At 43.5% G+C, this 17,831-nt stretch overlaps 1 protein-coding gene across 4 annotated transcripts in view; it reads right to left on the reverse strand.

Annotated features, from left to right (window-relative positions):
* Positions 1 to 17,831, reverse strand: part of PARP8 (poly(ADP-ribose) polymerase family member 8) — a 151,353-nt gene that overhangs the window by 39,187 nt on the left and 94,335 nt on the right. For all 4 annotated transcript variants that reach the window (XM_037145110.2, XM_053657203.1, XM_053657202.1 and 1 more), the window contains 5 exons: positions 16,635 to 16,712; positions 15,665 to 15,759; positions 7,745 to 7,805; positions 7,218 to 7,308; positions 1,686 to 1,752 (listed from right to left, as the gene is read on the reverse strand). In XM_037145110.2, the coding sequence (XP_037001005.2) occupies positions 1,686 to 1,752; positions 7,218 to 7,308; positions 7,745 to 7,805; positions 15,665 to 15,759; positions 16,635 to 16,712 (392 nt within the window). The remainder of the gene's footprint in view (positions 1 to 1,685; positions 1,753 to 7,217; positions 7,309 to 7,744; positions 7,806 to 15,664; positions 15,760 to 16,634; positions 16,713 to 17,831) is intronic.

A 17,831-nucleotide genomic window follows, 5' to 3' on the forward strand; every position in this document is an offset into this window, starting at 1 on the left:
ACTAAGCCGGGTGAAACCAACTTCATAGGTAAATTTTCGGTGAGTATCAGAAGGCAGGGATTTGGTAACTTCTGCATCAACACGTCCTAAGTCAAGCTCCCTTGCTCACAATCCCACGGTGAAGAACTCCGGTAAGCCTGCTGTGGACTCAGCCCAGCCCTGTTTTCTGAGAAGGGTCTCAAGCTGCAGTACCTTCTTGGCAGCCCATCTCTCAGGTGGCAGTGGCCCCTTTAAGTCTGGTATTTAAGTAGATGAGAACTTTTACAATGAAGCATTATGTGTGCAATAAATTAAGTATTTTGATTGCCTTTCAAGTCAATCCTGCACTGCTTGTTTTTCATGTTCTTCTCAGTTACTTGGAACATGGGTTGTTTTGGGGACAGAAAAGTGGTACTATTATTTGTTTATAATTTACAGGATACCAGTAAGTAACATACAAACCTCAAATAAAGATTGTTTTCTCTTTAATTCTCAGGACACCCGCAGGAAGAAGCTATTATTGCCCATGTTCAAAGATAAGGGGAGGAAACAGTCTGCCTGTGTTAGCCTGTACAATGAAATGACAGCGATCCCACCTGCATTACCAAATATGGGCTGACACACGTGGACATATGTCACCGAAAGGGGCAGGTGTGGCTCTTGGCACTAAGCCAATACTGATTCATCAATATCCTGTAGGTGTTACCAGACTAACTCGCATCGACGGAAGTACAGCTCTCAGACTTCCTACCCCAGCCGCTGTCTGCTGGCTGAGATGAGGTCAGTGGAGGCTGTCGTGTGGGGATGTATTTTGGGTCTTTTTAGCGGTAGAGGCAGCGAGGAAGGAGGGTGTGAAATTGTCATAATGGTGCACACTTCCAGTTCGCTGGAAAGTCACCTCAGAGTTCAGGACAAGAGAGGATTTTTAATTTACACTTAATTTTTGAAGATTTTCTTCAACCAAGGTTGCAGCAAGATTTAAATGTCCGATTGCAGTGTGAAGCTGTATCTGGAAGAATAAGTAATCCTTGGATGCCTCTGTAAGTACACATTCTTAAAGCTAATACTTTAATAAGTATGGAATTTATTAAGTTTAGATTCTGACTGTGACTAATTGTGGCACACCCCTGAGTTTCAAAAGTCCGTCCAAGTGGAGTGGATTCATGTCTATAAGAGATAAATCGGCTCATCGTACGAGTCAGGGACCAAACAGAAAGGACTGGGTCTCTTTACAAAAGGACCGTTTCAAAGGCGCAGGTGTGGAGACAAGGGGCGCGGCGGGAGCCTGGGCAGTCTCTGCGGCACTGTTACCACCTCTCAGCACCAGGGGACAGGCAGAGGGGCTGTCACTAGAACCCACAGGGGAGGAAGTCAGGCACAGCCAGAGCAGACAGACTTCAGTGGTGACCAGCCACCGCAGGGTGACTCACAGGAGAGACCCAGAGGCGGGAAACACACCCACGGCCCAGCTCCTCCTGCGGGTGCCCTGAGCAGGGACCCGAGTCCTCCCTGGTGGCCTCCACAGGTGCCGTGCGGCTGGAGGAGGTGGGAGGGTGACTCTGGGAGGCCGAGGGGGGATGGCCCAGTTCTGACCTCAGGCTTTGCCAGCTAACAAGGCTCTCGCTTCAAAATGGGGAGAACAATGAGCAAGGGACAGCCCGGTTCTCCTTTGCAGAAAGTGATTTTTTATTCTTCGGAAAACTTACTTTTTCAGCTGATGTCCCAATCCAAACCGCTCTTTGGTGGAAATCTGAAAGACATCAACAGTGGGCACTGCAAAGAGGGGAAAAAAAATCAGTCGAAATGTGGAGCTGACATTCAGCCATCAGCCAGGACAAGAGAAGGAGGCACACATGTAATTCCGTGTGCGCATATACAAGACGTGTTGTGCCTGGAAGAAAAGTTACACATGCACCTATTTACATATCGCACAGTGTGTAATACACACACACTTAAAAATGGCGCACGCACCGTGCTATACGTCACTTTTATGCTCCGTATACAGGGATTCTGAAGATCACTGTGTGTTATATGCTAAGGTATAATACGTGTGTATATAAATCGAGGGTCCAGCACAAATAACGTCCCTCTCTTGTTACAAGATCTCTTATTACAAAATCATAAGCTTGTGGTTCCATAACATGATAATATCACACTCAAGCACACCATTTGGTATTTTAGGTGAAATGTTAAAATTAAAACTGTAAGTTATTATACCCCTATCATTTTGCTACCAACCATACTCCAGCAGGCGTTACTTCTGCCAGGTCCTCTATATTATACATATAATAATGAAAAATAATCTTCAAAACACACATAGTAAGAGTAAACAGCAATGTGTAGGGCAGTGTACCGGGCTGTCCAACCTTTTGGCATCTCTGGGCCACACTGAGAAGTTGTCCTGGGTCACACATTAAATACATTGTGACACAGAGTCACAAAAAAACCTCCTGATGTTTTAAGTCAATCTATGATTTTTGAGTTGGGCTGCGTTCACAGCCATCCTGGGCTGCAGGCTGGACACCGCCGGTGCGCTTCTGTCTCGGTGGAAGACACAGGTTTGTGTAAGCCCACACCTTTTTCATGACAAGGCCATGGGGGGCCGAGGGTGAGGCCCAGGAGAGCACACCCCATCACGGGCTCCCTGTTCTGTTTCTGTAGGTTAATAACTATGGTTATGAAATTAATAACCTCTCGGAAAAGGCACTCACCACTCAGCATTCAATGGTTTAAGAGTATTTGACAGAATGCACTAATAAAATATGTTCACGGTTTTAAAAAGGTGCAAGTCACTCAAATTTTCCTTGTCATACAGTTTGGGTTGGGAAGGGCTGCTTAAGACATGTGGACATCATAACTCTCATCGCAGAGACATCGAGGTACCCAACACAAAGTGATCTGCATAGAATAACCTTTCAGTGTCAGTCGTTGGCCACTTTAGGGTCAAAGTGTCCCTATCCTTGAGATCGGAAACCAGACTTGTATACCAACAATTCTGGAAAAGTATATATAACACCCTAAGAATCATAACCATCATTTCTTTTTACTTAGAGTATACTTCCCCAGGTACAATAAAGATAAACCTTATTTTAATTTCAAAGTGGATAAGAAAGCCTACTTCTTCAAATCTTATTGGTCCTGTTCGCTCATAGATATATGGTCAGATTAGCCTCAGCCAAATTCAGTTCACACAGTATGATTCATACATTTCCAAAGCCTGGCAATAAATGTTTTTCAAAAAGAACTCTTAACGAGGTCAATCTAAATCCTGTATTAGTCATACAGTTTTTCAAGTTAATTTTACCATAAATACTGACACCCTCAAAGACATATTGCAAACAGTCAAGAGATACTTTCTCACCATTTTATTTGGTTGCAATAATGCAATCATAAAGTAAAATGATCCCTAATTGTTCTTTTCCGGAATAATAAATATGTTTCTTTTTAGTATCACTGTCTCTTGCTGTTGTCATGTATTTCACAGAAATGCCCATTTTAAATTTGTCGTTTTTCCTTGAATTTTTCCTAAGAAAAAGAAAACCTCTGGGGAGATGCCCATGCGCAGTCAGGGCACATGGGCTGGGAGGAGCTCCTCGTAACCAGTGCGCCAGGGAAACAGGAGGCACCGGCGAAAGGACAGGAACCTGCCTGTGAGGTCATCTCCACGTGAGAAACATGCAGGGAATTCTGCTACGAGTAAGCCAGATGCAAGGGGCCCTAAAGGGCTGGCCCCGCAGAACCCCACTCTCTGAAGGGAAGGATGCTAAGGAAGACACCACTAACGCATCTCTAAGTACCCGCCTCAGAGCAGTTTCCTAAAGGGCCGGACAGGCAGGCTTCCTCCTGAAGCAGACTCGGACCTCTTTCTTGCCCTGCGACCCACCCTCTAAGGTCAAGTGAGACCCCGAGTGAAGATTTGGGCCCGAGAACTGACTATGGAACTGCTTCCAGGAGAAACCAATAGAGGGTCAGAGAAGGAGGAAAAGGAAGACAGGAAAAGGGTCCAGTCCCCGCTTCAGCCTGGTCCAGTGGGGAACACGGGAGCATAAAGTGCATCTGGCCCCAGGGCAGGGTAGCTGGGCCGCAGGACACTCACACCAGCCACAGGGCAGGGGCAGGGCAGAGGCGAAGACTGGCCGGGAGAGACAGAGCTCCACTGTGTCCAATGGGGTGGCTGCTGTTAGCAGCAAAGAGTGCAGATGCTGGGGGAGGGGTCCGAGGGGGTCCGTGGGCCGCACCAGCGGAGTCACAGCCCCGCGGCTCCCAGGTCTCAGACGAACGCACTTGGAGAAGAGAAAGGGCCAATTCTGTGCTCCTTCTTAGCTGAAGAGACTGCACACAAGCCACACTAGTTCCTGAAAGAAGCACATTTCAACTCCTGCTTCAACACTGAGCAAAACAACACTCCATCTACAGGAAAGAAATAATCGGTTGGACGATCACTGATTTATAGTCACAAAACTCAGGATAATAATACATAAACAAAATGAATGCAATTAATGAGAAGGAGGAAATAACAGGGTATCAGTTAAGATGGTAGTTAAATTAAAAGTAGAAGGGAAACATTAAATCAAAGGCTGAATGAAGAAGTTCTTAATGGAGTCTTAATGTCTACTTAATAGGGTAGAAGACAAATGGGAAAAAAAAAGTGTAACATTCTCAGAGGTGAAGGATGATGACTGACAGACAACAGCAGTTTCTTCTGGGAGCAACTGACGTGTTCCCGTGTACAACGCACGCCCACATTTGGGGGCGTTACGCGTGGGATCGCTATGCCCATTGTTATATCCATGGCGTGTGATCATTATACCCGTGTATGATGTGCGTCCTTATTTCTCCCTCAAAAATTGGGGTAAAAACATGTGCACTATCACAGGGCAAAACACAGTCAATGGAAGACAGAGGTGTTAGAGCTAATCTACATGTACCAAGGTGAGTAGGTAAAGAGAAAACAAAACAATGGCATAAGAGTTGTTTGAGGTGGATTAGGATTTAAGTATATCAGTAAAAAAAAACATACAAAAGAACACCAAGGAGAAACAGAGAAAATAGCACAGTGAGCACATATAACAAAATGAACAACATCAACTAGATTTCTTACAAGGGAACAAAGTTAAAACACGTCGGGTATAAACTAGCATAATTTTTTCTAGAGCACTTTTGTCTTCTGGGGGGAAAAGATTAGGATCCCATGAATCTGTACTTGGCCAAACTTGTCCTGCTCACAAAACAAAGGGCCATTCTCAGGTAGAAAAGACAAAGCATGACCTTGGTGTCTTTGGTTTACTAACTATTATATACGAGATGAAAAAATTAAATTATGGATGAGTTACAAATAAGTGGCAGTGAACAATCACATCATCTAAGCATGGGTTACAATGATCGTTGAAATCTTCACAACACTTATAACATTGTTACCATATTGATAAAACCAACTCTTCAAAGAGATATTGTGAAGAAAACTCTGTCTGACCCTGAAGACCACGTTGAAAATGGGCGGCAGCGCTGAGAGGGCGTAAAAGCAGCCACACCCTCCTCTCCCACACATGCCGTCGGGGGAAGCAGGAATGAACTGACCCAATTTTATCCCGAACCCCGATAATTCAAAAACGCAAAAGTTCTGGCATGAACGCTTCTTTTCTTTTAATCACTATCAGAATAAAATTAAACAGGCACATTTAAAAAAAGAAAAAATATATATATACCTATTGGCCAGAACACTGTGCAGGTACCACGCATCATTCTATTTTAGAATGCTTAACAAGGATGGTCTCGTGACCCAACCTTAAAATGCGTAACTACTTGCCAATTCAATGTCAACTTTATGAAAATAAAACACGTATGTATGGAAAACAAACTGTACACAGCTGTCCTGGAATGAAGGGATTGTGAGTAATTATCTTTCTTCTTTATCACATTTATATACATTTGAAACGATCCAAGCAGGAAACATCTATTTGTCTTCGCCTCACATGAACTCACGTCACTCACTCCGTCATCTGTACAGAGGGTGGATTATTTAGGTAGAATACGTTCTACCAGAGTGGGAAAGAGGTGACAACAGAATCACTGTCAGTGTGAACTTTTCCTATCTATTTCATAAACTTGAAAGGACAGTTCTTTTTCTTATGTGAAAACTAACAGTAGATGCAAGTTCCTCGACACACCTGGAATAGGAAACATGCAGAGACCTCGCTGTCGTATGCACAGCAGACTAAAGATCGCCGCCACCTCGGCAGGTGCCACCACGTCCCGTCCCCCGATCCAGGTGGGTCCTTCCTCTACTGTGAGCGACAGAACACAGCGGAAGACTCACCGAGCTTCCTTCCAGGCAGTGCCCGCACCCTGTCTCAGAACACCTGCTACAAGGAGCCCAAACCACATGCAGAAGTCCTGCAGGACGCAGGCGCTCTAGTTAATAGTCCCAGTGGGGCTCTGAGATGACACCCTGTCAACTGCTAGGCATCCAACCTAGTGGAGCCTTTTACGACAAAAGCCCCATCCACCATTCACCATCCATCATCTCGCTGCAAAAATACGGGGGGCCCCAAGCAAGAGCAGCCCAGCGGAACCAAAGAACGGTGAGGGACGAGCGGTTTCAGGCCAGTGTGTTTGGAGTGGTCTGTTATGCCGCAGTAGGTCACTGGAACAACGTGAACAGATCCGGTTGAGCGTGTGAGTGCGTGTGTGTACACCTCTGTTAGGTAGGAAAACAGGAGTTTAATCCAGTGAGTCTTGGAAAGAGTTACAATAGGATCCATTGTCATAAGGAGCTATCAGTTGAAATAAAGCAAAATCATCCCTGAAGCTACTGGAAAATGAAAATATTACCATGACTTCCATTTTCAAAAATGGAAAGATGTTACACTTAGGTTAAATTTATCGGTCATCAAAGGTGAGAAAAACATACATTAAAATTGAATCTCAGAATCAGAGACATAATTAAATCTACGGGCAACCCAAAACACATTCAGTGAGCTTTCACGATATGCACCGTTCTCTCTGAGGATTGACTGTGCTTATTTCACAACAGCCCGTCAACTTCTGAGATCTACACAACTACACAGTACAGTTTCTGTTAGTTGGTTGCCAATAAACCGTCTTTTTTTAGCATGCAGGTGCATTTATTTATCATGATAGCTGCAATTACGCTCAGAATTACCAAATGAACAGTCGTGCTGCTTAATGCACAGTGTACAGCCAGTTAATATTCAAAATAATAGGGAAATAAACCTCACCTGGGCCATTCAAATACTGCGTAAGTGAACAGTGTAGTCGGACGATTATAGGTTCTGTTCGAACCACTTCCCAAGCCACAGCAATCTCCTCCTGGGCAAACACATGTATTGTGAAGATGAATTAGTCATCAGTTAGATTTCTTGCTGCGTCTTCCCAATTAGAACACATTTTAACTTACTTCGAAGAAATGCATAAATCGTTAAGGCCTACAAATTTTCTCAAAATCTACTGGTTTGTAAAAAGAAAACCAAACTACTTTCAAGTTTTGCTTTCGCATATAAAAGTAAAAATGAAAAGAAATGCTGAAGTACTATTCCAAGAGTACTAAACTATAAATCTGAGGATGTATAATATTAAAAGAAACCAACACAAGTACATATGTACGTAAAATCTGTTTCTCCATAAATCACTCTGAAGAGGTCAGTATGTTATTAAAAGTATTAGAAGAGAAACAAAAATGAAAGTCACTCCAATAAAATACACTTTCCAAAAAATTAGCCGCCATACTGCACGCATTGATACTCACATCAAGAAAGCTAACATCAATGTGCAGATCAATATCGACATCGTCAATGGCTCCATATTCCCTGAAAGCAAACATTAACATCATTTTTTAAAATTTCCTTAAAATGGTGTGCCCTAGGTTATCTTAAACTAAAAACTTAATCACGCATTCTCACCCCCGGTTTCTAGATGGCTCCGAACTGACTGTGGACCTGAATTAACGAACTCCGCCCGTTGGACTGCCGTTCCCTGTGACCAGTTTGTAGCACATAGACACCTTCCCCTCTGTATCTGCACGCACTGGTTCAAGAGCTGTTTGGTTTGCAGTTTCAAACGTCCCTGGTGGACCAGACAATCTCCTCACATGACCTCTGTTCTCACTGTGCTCCCTAGGCTGCGGAGCTGCTTCTGGGACCGGCAGGGAGTTTGGGCATGAAGAAGGGGTGGGGGAAGAATTTACTGCCACGGTAACGTGTCCACGGGTGTCCCGTCCACGTTAGAGGTCAGTGGCTCAGGTACCCCGCCATTTCAGTGTCCCTGTGTTTTCACAGGCGGCTCTGAAAGTCTGACTTATCAAAACTAAAACTAACAACAATGGTTATGTTCCACAGGAAGACATTATGAAGACCAGCTCTCCTCCAGCCTGGGGGGTGCCCCAGACCAGCGCAGTGTTGAGAAAGTTAACCAGAGAGTACAAAACAATGGTTTTTATATTCTCCATAGACACACATCTCTATTTTTGGTATTTTTATAAAATTCTGGTTACAAATGCTATACAAAGTGAGGGAGACAAGTGTAAAGAGAATAGAAATGACAGAAGCTAATGGTCAATATTTATTGAGCACTTGGGGCCTGACCTTGCGCTCAGAATTTTACACACGTGTGACCACTGAGCGCTGATCGACAGACGCGTTAACTGAGGCCCCAAGCGGTCAAGTCAGCCAGCCGAGCAGGGATTTGAACACGTATGTCCTATTTATTAATGCAAGTGCTTAATTAGTTCAATAGTCAATAAACTACAACTCAGGGTTGGAAACCAGGTCATACATTAATGATTAATCTCATTACAACCTCCTCATAGCCTTCAACAAAACAGCTATTACTATCCTCATCTGCAAATCAGAAAACTATGGTTTAGCAAAGTACAATTTTTCAAAAGGCAGGTAAAAGCAGATGGAAAGTGAGGTATTGAGTTGATGTCCAACTTCAACAGTGTCAAGTATAGTACCTGGTATATAGTAAGTACCCAATAAAAACTTCAGTGTATTATATGTACATTCAAATAATGCTACTATAGTACAAAATTGTGGCACTTTTACAGGGTTCAGAGAAGGCATATTTAATGGTTAAATGGTTTGTGTAATTTCATAAATAACAGAATATAGGTAGTCTTTTCATTTTTGATACCTAGGGTGAAAAACCATAGCATAATAGAATATAATAAATTAGCCTCTCTGTTTTCTCCATTCTCCCTTTAAATATATATTAAAACAATGACCACATTTTCATTATTTACAAAACTGTACTTTGTGTTTTCTTGGCAATGCTTTTAAAAGTTAAGAAAAGGGATAAAAATTATTCACATAGCAATTAATTTTTTTAAAAATTGCATGTGTCAAAACATGTGTCATCCAAACTAAGAACCTTTATAACCTTATGCAAATTTAGGCACGATATGTAAATTCAGATACAAAAATATAGCAATTAGTTATGAAATTATACAGAAACCAAGACAAGAATAAAAACCAGGCCAGGCACATGAATCATTTCTTTTGTGCCTCTAGTTCAGGGCTCAGTAAACTTCCCCGTAAAGGTCAAGATAGTGAATACTTTAGGCTTTCCAGGCCACACGGAGTCTCTGTCACATATTCCTGCCCTTTAAAACAAACGAACACCATTCGTAGCTCATGGGTTGTTCAAAAACAGGGCCCATAGCCTGGTGGTCATGATTTGCTGACTGAGAACACTAGCAAATTATTCCTAATGTAAGACTCAGATTCAAACCTCTTTAATGAGGCGCGTTAAAGGAAACCTCTGCCTGTGGGTGAGGGCAGACCGCTGGCGGGTTGCAAAGACACTTCGGTGGGGACAGGACCACCGACTACAACCATTCCGAGAAAGGATCACGGGAGCGAACGTTCACTTGGGAGCACACAGAACAGCAGAAATGAGAAGAAAAAGGAACAGTGAACAGGAAATACGTAAACTATAGCACACCGGCACAATACTTTTAAAAAAGATTTTGTTTATTTATCCTTAGAAGAGAACAGAAGGAGAGAGGGGGAGAAATATCAATGTATGGTTGCCTCTTGTGCTGCATCCCCTGCTGGAAACTGGCCTGCAACCCAGGCATGTGCCCTGACTGGGAATCGAACCTTGATCCTTTAGTTCGCAGGTCCGCGCTCAATCCACTGAGCTACACCAGCCAGGGCTGACACAGTATTTTAAAATTACTCATTACTAACGAAGTAGATATAAGAATATTTAATATTCCAAGGGAAATGTTCAAATATACTGTACTTACTGAGCAAGTCGTTTACAAAAAAAATACAGAGACTAAAATACTTTTTATATAAAACAGATTTATAAAAACCAACAAAGTAAACAGAGTACTTATAGAATAACCACAAACGTGGGTAGAACTTACTTTATAAAATGTGTTATGTATTTTATAAAAATGTGTACTTTTTCTGATTACCAAGGTAATATAGGCTCATTATATTAAATAAGAAATTTTTTTAAAAAGTAACTTGGAACCACCACTCAGTGATAATTCGTTCACTCCCGTCTCCCTGTGGACTCTCTCATACACTAATACATCATATAATACATACAATATATTAAGGATAAAATAATATGTAGAGATTTTTGTCCTGCTCTCTCAATTTTTCTGTGGCTGTTGTTTCCACACTGTGGAATATTTTTCTAAACTACAAATTTAAATGGCTGTATTTGTATAAATAAAATTCCATAAGACAACACTAGGTTCAATTCTTTGACACTATAAATAGTGATAAAGAGCTCCCTGGATAAAAAAAATCTATGAGCATCCATCTTCTCACAGAAAATTTCTAGAATTACTGAGCAAACTAAATGGTGTAACAGTGTTTGGGAGTCTTGGATCCAGGCACACGGTTCAGTCACCGTGTTAAAGGACTAAGTCGCTTTCCTGTCACTCCAGCCCGGCCGTCACAGCGAGCCTTTCCCCTCGGCCTCATCAGCAGCACGCGCCTCTGCCAGTTTCAGAGGGAGAATAACTTCTGTTTGGATTTGTTTATGGCAGCAGGACACGGGATGTTCAGAGGCAGACAGAAAGACATCAGAGATGAAAATCGGAAGCTGCGTACAGGGGTCTCCAGACCACTTCGACAGAATTTGGTCAGGAAGCTGCGAGTCAGAATGTGACATGTGTTCTTTTACACCTTTCCCTGTGTGAACATCAAAGCTCTCCTTACATGATTTCTCCAACACTTTTTTGGTTAAAAGTTACTATCTTCCCAATTTTGAACACTAGTTATTCCTTTCAAAGCAAATAAAAGGAAATAAAGGGCTATAGGTGGTCTTGGTCACCAGAGCAGGGTCCAGACCCCCAGAGACCCCCACAGACCCCCAGAGACACCGAATGAGTAATGGTCTGCAGTTACCGGCATCCTGCCAGAGTAGACCAGTGAACAGTGACTCTGTTTTTATGCCACCCTTCAAAGCATGAACGAGGCTGTGATATGCAAACCGATTTCTGCTGTGCTTCCCTTTTTATACAACGCCAGTCACTGCATTTCCTGCTGGGGGACCACAAAGCGAGATTACGTGTCCAGACGCGGTGTCTGGTCAACAGGCTCGCTTCTGACCTGAATGATGTTCAGCAGCAGCCCCAGAGCTCATGAACAGCAAGCAGAATTGAGGCCCACACTTGTGCTATGCATGCACCTTGAACTGTGAAGCAAGGTGTCTGACCCTGTCCTCATGCCATACTGGGTTTATAACTCAAAATAAACTTGCACACTGCCTGTATCTATTCCCCGTGAAAAGATAACTTCAGAGTGAACTTGAACACTGTGTGAAGGTGCAACGAACAGCACAGAAATGATCTGATGCGGCTGCGTCATCTGAAACTTGGGGTTTGGAAAGGGATTGCTCCACAGACTTCTTCCCAGACCTCTCAGCTGTGCTTCGAACTGCCTACTCCCAGCTTCAAACCTGGCTATTGGATTCTGCCTATGTACATCTGACCTATTTTATTCTAGAGCAGGGTGGGGAAAAAGTAGGTTTACCGTTGTTTGTAAGTAAAATAATACACTAATAAATAACAATACAAGAATAAACTGTTTTGCATATTTGCAACTCATAAACCTACTGTTGCCCCTACCCTATGTATGAAATCTATTTTTCCATGAACATGTATCTTTGAGGGCATTCTGTGTTAGAATTCTTGGCAATTCAGTCCCCTTTTACTGGAACTAATCGACACAACATCCCGCACTAATGAGACATCACATAGATACTCAGATAGAATATTACACTGTGTACATTGGTTCTCCTTTCTCTGCAAAACTACAGCTTATTCACTATATAACTGTCATGTTTGTAAAATACTACCTCATCAAAACTAGCAGTGATTTTGCTGGTTATAAAAGATGTAATTTAGATATCTAGCTTTCCTTTATTAACTGTCAAGGAAATTACAGGTATACTCACATACATGAAACTCTCCTACAGCTTCTTGGGAAATAAACCTCAACTGCTACTTAGTTATTTCTGCCTTCAACGGCTGATCAGTTGTATTTTGAGGAGAAACACGCTTTGTGATGAAACAGACACCTTCCTGTGAGAACTGAAACCCCACAGCTTGTCTGTCTATCTCCGCGGGCCTCCTCAGTGTGTGATTTTGCTCAGCGTGGGAGAGATGTTTGTGAATGAGCCAAGAAATGCGCAAACTCGGTCACCAGGAAGAACCTGGGCATATTAGTGCACCTGCGAGACTGTGGCCAAAGTAGCTGGAAATTTCTCTAAAGAACAACAGGGCAGGGCAGAACTTAAAAATCAGGTCCAGATAAGAAAGGACGTCCACATACAACAGCAGTGAATAAGAGATACGGCATAAACAGGGGCTGCACCTCTGTCCTCAGCTTTAAAATCTGGCTTTTGCTTCAAGAAGGCAGAGGCGCTGGGAGCCAAGGTGACCATGTGGGGTCTGATGTCCTGACGTTTACATCTAGGTTACGTGCAGTGTTTTTCAAAAATGCAGTCCTCTTTGTGCCTTTGTTCTGTGGGTCCCCCGTCATCATGGCCCCCCACTTTTCAGACTCAGGCTGCCTTTTTCCTAAGCCCCAGATGCAGGCGTGGGAGACGCAGTGTGGTAGGAAGGACACTACAAACATCCAACCCGAAATCCTCTCTTGACAACTGACATGCTTCAGTGCAGGTTATGCTGGGGATAAGAAACGTCCTCGAAATCTCCATGTTTTAGGACAAAACAGGGTTTAAATCTCACTCGCACCACATGGTTACAGCGGGACCCAGGGTGGGAGATGCTGCTTACCATAGTCACTGAGGGGACCAGGGAAGGGGTCCAAGAGGACAAAGGGTTCGTGCCCCAGCACTGTCCTCGCACCGCAGTGGCCAGAACAGCTGCGTGTGCATGCCTCACACGAGAAGGGAAGGGGACCCCAGGGGACCCCGATCCCAGCATGGGCCGGAAGATGGCCAGAAGGCCGGTCTGCCGCCCCGGGGGCCACTGTGCAGGTGCAGACCTAGAAATCGAGAGAAATGAAACTGCTCCACCCGGATCCTCCTGAGGACCCCGCCTTCCCTTTCTCTCCCTCCAGAGACTTACGTTTGGTTGGGGCTTCAATACAGTAGTACAGGCGCCTCAGATCTTAAGAAGTCCGCAGCCTGCCCTGCCCGCCAAACCTGACTCCAATGGGCCGGCTACAAACGTCCGCCCACAACACACAATCGAACACGCAACGGGCACATTCCTCCAACCCACGTTCAACGTGGGCCACAGTGTCACTCGCACAGCTTCAGTTTCTCAAGCGGAAGGTGGTATGTCATAAAGCAAAGCATGCTTTCCATGGGGAGCCAGTTCAAATCCTCACAAGCCAAGTATCAGAGTCACTTCATTCCTGAACAAATGAGAATTCTGTGACTTGTAAGTCCCTTCCTGTTAAAAAATATTAATCTCAAGTGGCTTTCAGATGACACTGATCAACAGTTTTTAAAAATAAACACATGACTAGAAGAGTAAATTTGTAACGGAAAACGCCAACTACCTTCATTTTGTTGCATGACTCCAGGTGAAGCATCGTCAAACTAATCCTGGGTTAACCATGATCCCCCGAGACCCAACTCGCTTCCTACTCAGGAGCCTGTCCATCAGCACAGTCAACACAACCAGCATTCTGCCCCCAGGCATGGCCAGGTAGGGCTGACGTCCTCTATTTTGTGAAAGTCCCCCTTTCTGTACCCTCCCCCAACCTTTCAAGATGGCTGCGCCCCACCGAGGCGACCTCGGAGATTTGCAGCCCTTACAGAGAACTCAGCTGTGGTTAGCTGCCTTCCTCATTAGATGTCACAAGAAAAAAAATGACACCGAATAGCCTATTATGCATAGTGAGGTACTCTTGCTCGTCAAACTCCATTAAGTTCTTATAAACCTCAATTAAGTAAAAGAACAGCTAATTAGAACAGTCTGTGTTCAATAGCAGTAGAACTCGGCAAGGAAGATGAGGCCAAGACCTTCTGTGTAACTACTCTCTGTCCCCTGTGCCCGGCCTCAGTATTTGGGATTAGACGGTGCATTCGTTCTTACTTATTTTAAGTAAATCAAACTCGACCTGCTGAGATTCCCCCCTATGTCATTAGGCCTCTGGGAGGTGTGTTTGGGAACGTCCTCTGTAGCCAGAGGAAATCCAGAGCGGGCAAGACCGCGGCTTGCATCTGTTAGGCTTTGAACTGGATCAAAACTTTTAAGTGAAATACGGGGGAAAAATAATCACAACCATTTGCAACTTCGGGAATTTCATTTAAATAACATTCCATATTCATCTAATTTCAACAGTTGAAAAGTTATCAATTTTATTAATAATGGAAAATACGAATAGAGATGATCATTAGGTATTTAATAAATGCCTACTGAAAAGAAATTATACATACGTGACAGAATAATTGGGGTCTAAATAGCATGGAAATGTGTTTCGAAAAGATTCCAACTAGCCCTGACTGGTGTGGCTCGGGGGCTGGGCGTTGTCCTGCAAACCCCAAGGTCACCGGCGGGACTGCTGGTCAGGGCACAGGCCCTGGCATCGTCCCCGGTGGGGGTGTGTGAGAGGCAACCGACTGATGTCTGGCTCTTACACTGGTATTTCTCTCCCTCCTTCTCCCTCCCTTCCCCTCTCTGTAAAAATAAATCAATAAAAATTTTTTAAAAAAAGGTCCAAACTGTAAGAGCGGTCAATATATGCTATGGTACTCCTCTACACAAAAACACCTATTTCAAAGAAAAGAACTCGAAATCTCTGCTTTCTTGTGCCTTAATCATATGCCGCAGACTTTTTCTAGTGTGGGAGGGGGTAAAATTACTGTGGTTAAAGATTTAAGCTTTGAAGCAAAGTTCAACTAAAGTGAAAAAAGTAGTCATTGCTCTGGACTCTTTCACGATGGCCCTCACTGCCTTCTTCGATAATTCACTCTAAAACACACGGAGTGCCCACCCCCATTCCCTCCCCTTGCACCGCAGCGGGGGTCCAAGAGGACCCTAAGCCTTAAGGTCCTAGAGCCTTAAGGACGCCATTCCATGTAAGGAGCAACGCATTAACATCTCTTAAACATTTTCAAGTATAATGAAGCCCAGGTAAATTTCCACTGAAACAGTTCCAGAAGAAAATCCCCATCACTTACCCCAAATAATTTTAACTTTTCTTCAGCAAAGGGATTTGCTCACCTGAGAGACACCGCGTGTGGCCCGTAGATCTCTCTGACCGCTGACAGGTCGGCCTCGAGCTGCGGGTGCTTGTGCAGCTCCCCGTCATAGTTCACCTGCGGGACAGCGACGGGTCAGCAGTGACGCGGGTGGGGGGGAGTCAAAGAGCAACATGCAAACCGTCTCGCCATCACCTTCTCGTGATTCTCACCAACTTACAAAGCCTCACTGCTCAGGAAGTTTACAGACGCAGAACAAGACGCCCTAAGTACCCATGTCCTAAAATGAATTGCCCAGTTTAAAATGTCGACACTGTCCTGGGACCATATAATGGATCATACACACACACACACGTGAATTTATACATATATTAGATATATATTTATATATTTTATATATCTTTTATATTTGTGCATAAATTATATATGTATATAAATTCTTTTATACATAAAAATTAACTCTTAGATGTGTGTATATATGCGCTTAGTGGCTGTGCCCCTTCTGTATCTTTAAATTACGATTTTCCCCCCTAACAATCTTCAACAAACAGGTAACATTAGCACCAGAGAAAAAGGAAAACAATGAATGCAAATATGCTCGATAAAGGTTTATAAAGGTTAATCTTCTTCTATTTAAAAGTAACAATCCATGTTTTTGTTAGAACTGTTATCATTTCACAATCCCAACCGAGCACAATATGCTGAAGAGACGTAAACGCTGAAAGCACAATGGGATGCGGTGTGCAAAACCACGACAGCGAGGAAAGCCACGTTCAACATCAGTGCGTGACTGCAGTCAAAACTGCAGCATTAACCTTGATCTCGGAAGAAGCGCAGAACAGGAGACGCAGATGAGTCACAGGGACGTTGTTGTTCCAGAACCTGGAACCACGCAGGTCCCTCACCTAGGTCGTGAGCACGCACATCCACCCACCAGGACATGCAGGTCTGCAAAGCCGGAGATGGGTGTTTGGAGGACCTCGTGTGCTTACCTGTCCTCCGTAATAGAATTCTTCAGAGTCATTATCCCCTTCAGAATCTTCTTCCACTGTGCTGCTCTGCCTGGATTCCTGAAGAGGACAGAGTAAGAAGACAATGTCAATGGTCAGGCTAGTTGGCCTCCTTCTGAAAAGAAAGCAGCAGGAGGCCACACCAGGTGGGTCTTTGAGCATCACCTGGATTCTGCGTGCAGACACTCCCATGTGGAGTGAGCCAAAACCCAAGCAATAAGAGACGGTCTGGGAAGTTCATTAAGCTCTAGGTACATACTTTGCATATCCGAGTTGTACAATTTAATATTTGATATAGATTTCATATGTAACCAATACACACTATATAATATTATGTTATATATAACTATATAATACATAACTGATCAATTTATAATATTTCATATAGAATCAACTATAACTTTCAATTTGTTCTGATAAAACACCTAAGATGCTCATACTAATTCAATTTCTTTAGACTTAAATTTCCAGTTAGTCTGCATCCAACACCATCTTGCTCTGAGGGGACCTGGCTTCGTTCTGTGCAGTCCCTCGTGTCACATCACAGACGGTTCCCACTCCCACCGCCAGCTCCCCAAATGGCAGGGAAGAGGACACGGAGTCCCATAATGTAAAAATGACATGACGGAAATAAATAGGAATCGCATTATAAAAAAGTTCAGAATATAGAAATCGCTTTCAATTTCGGATTCAAAATGAGATTTAATATGCTTCACTTGAAGTTTGAATTTCTGATTAACTGAACCACCTCTGTGATGTGTCCACAGTACAAACAATGAAAATGCATCTGAATTAACTAAGGGTTACTATTAGTCACTGCCCCTGTTCCCAACACTGTTAAAATAATCAGGAAAAAGGTAGCCTCCTTCAGATACATGCAAGAATCTGTTAATACCATGTTTTATAATCGCCCCTAAATTTCTAGACCAAATTTCCAAATCTTAAAACAAAAACTTAGAAAAAGAAATCTGGGTTTGCCAAAACGCTAACGGTTTTTGGTGTTAGCGACAGTACTGCTATATCGGTGGTCCTCAGTGTGGCTGGGTAAGGATGGGTGGACCACACCACACCAAGACGGCCGTGCTGCCTGCACCGGGGAGGTGACACTCGCCACTAATAACAAGACTGTCCCCCAGCCTGTGCTACTCTAGCCAGAGACCACCTTTTACAAATGGAATA

Source organism: Artibeus jamaicensis, unplaced genomic scaffold (assembly GCF_021234435.1).
Source record: "Artibeus jamaicensis isolate MK-2021 breed Jamaican fruit bat unplaced genomic scaffold, CSHL_Jam_final scaffold_369, whole genome shotgun sequence".
Classification (NCBI taxonomy): Eukaryota; Metazoa; Chordata; class Mammalia; order Chiroptera; family Phyllostomidae; genus Artibeus; species Artibeus jamaicensis.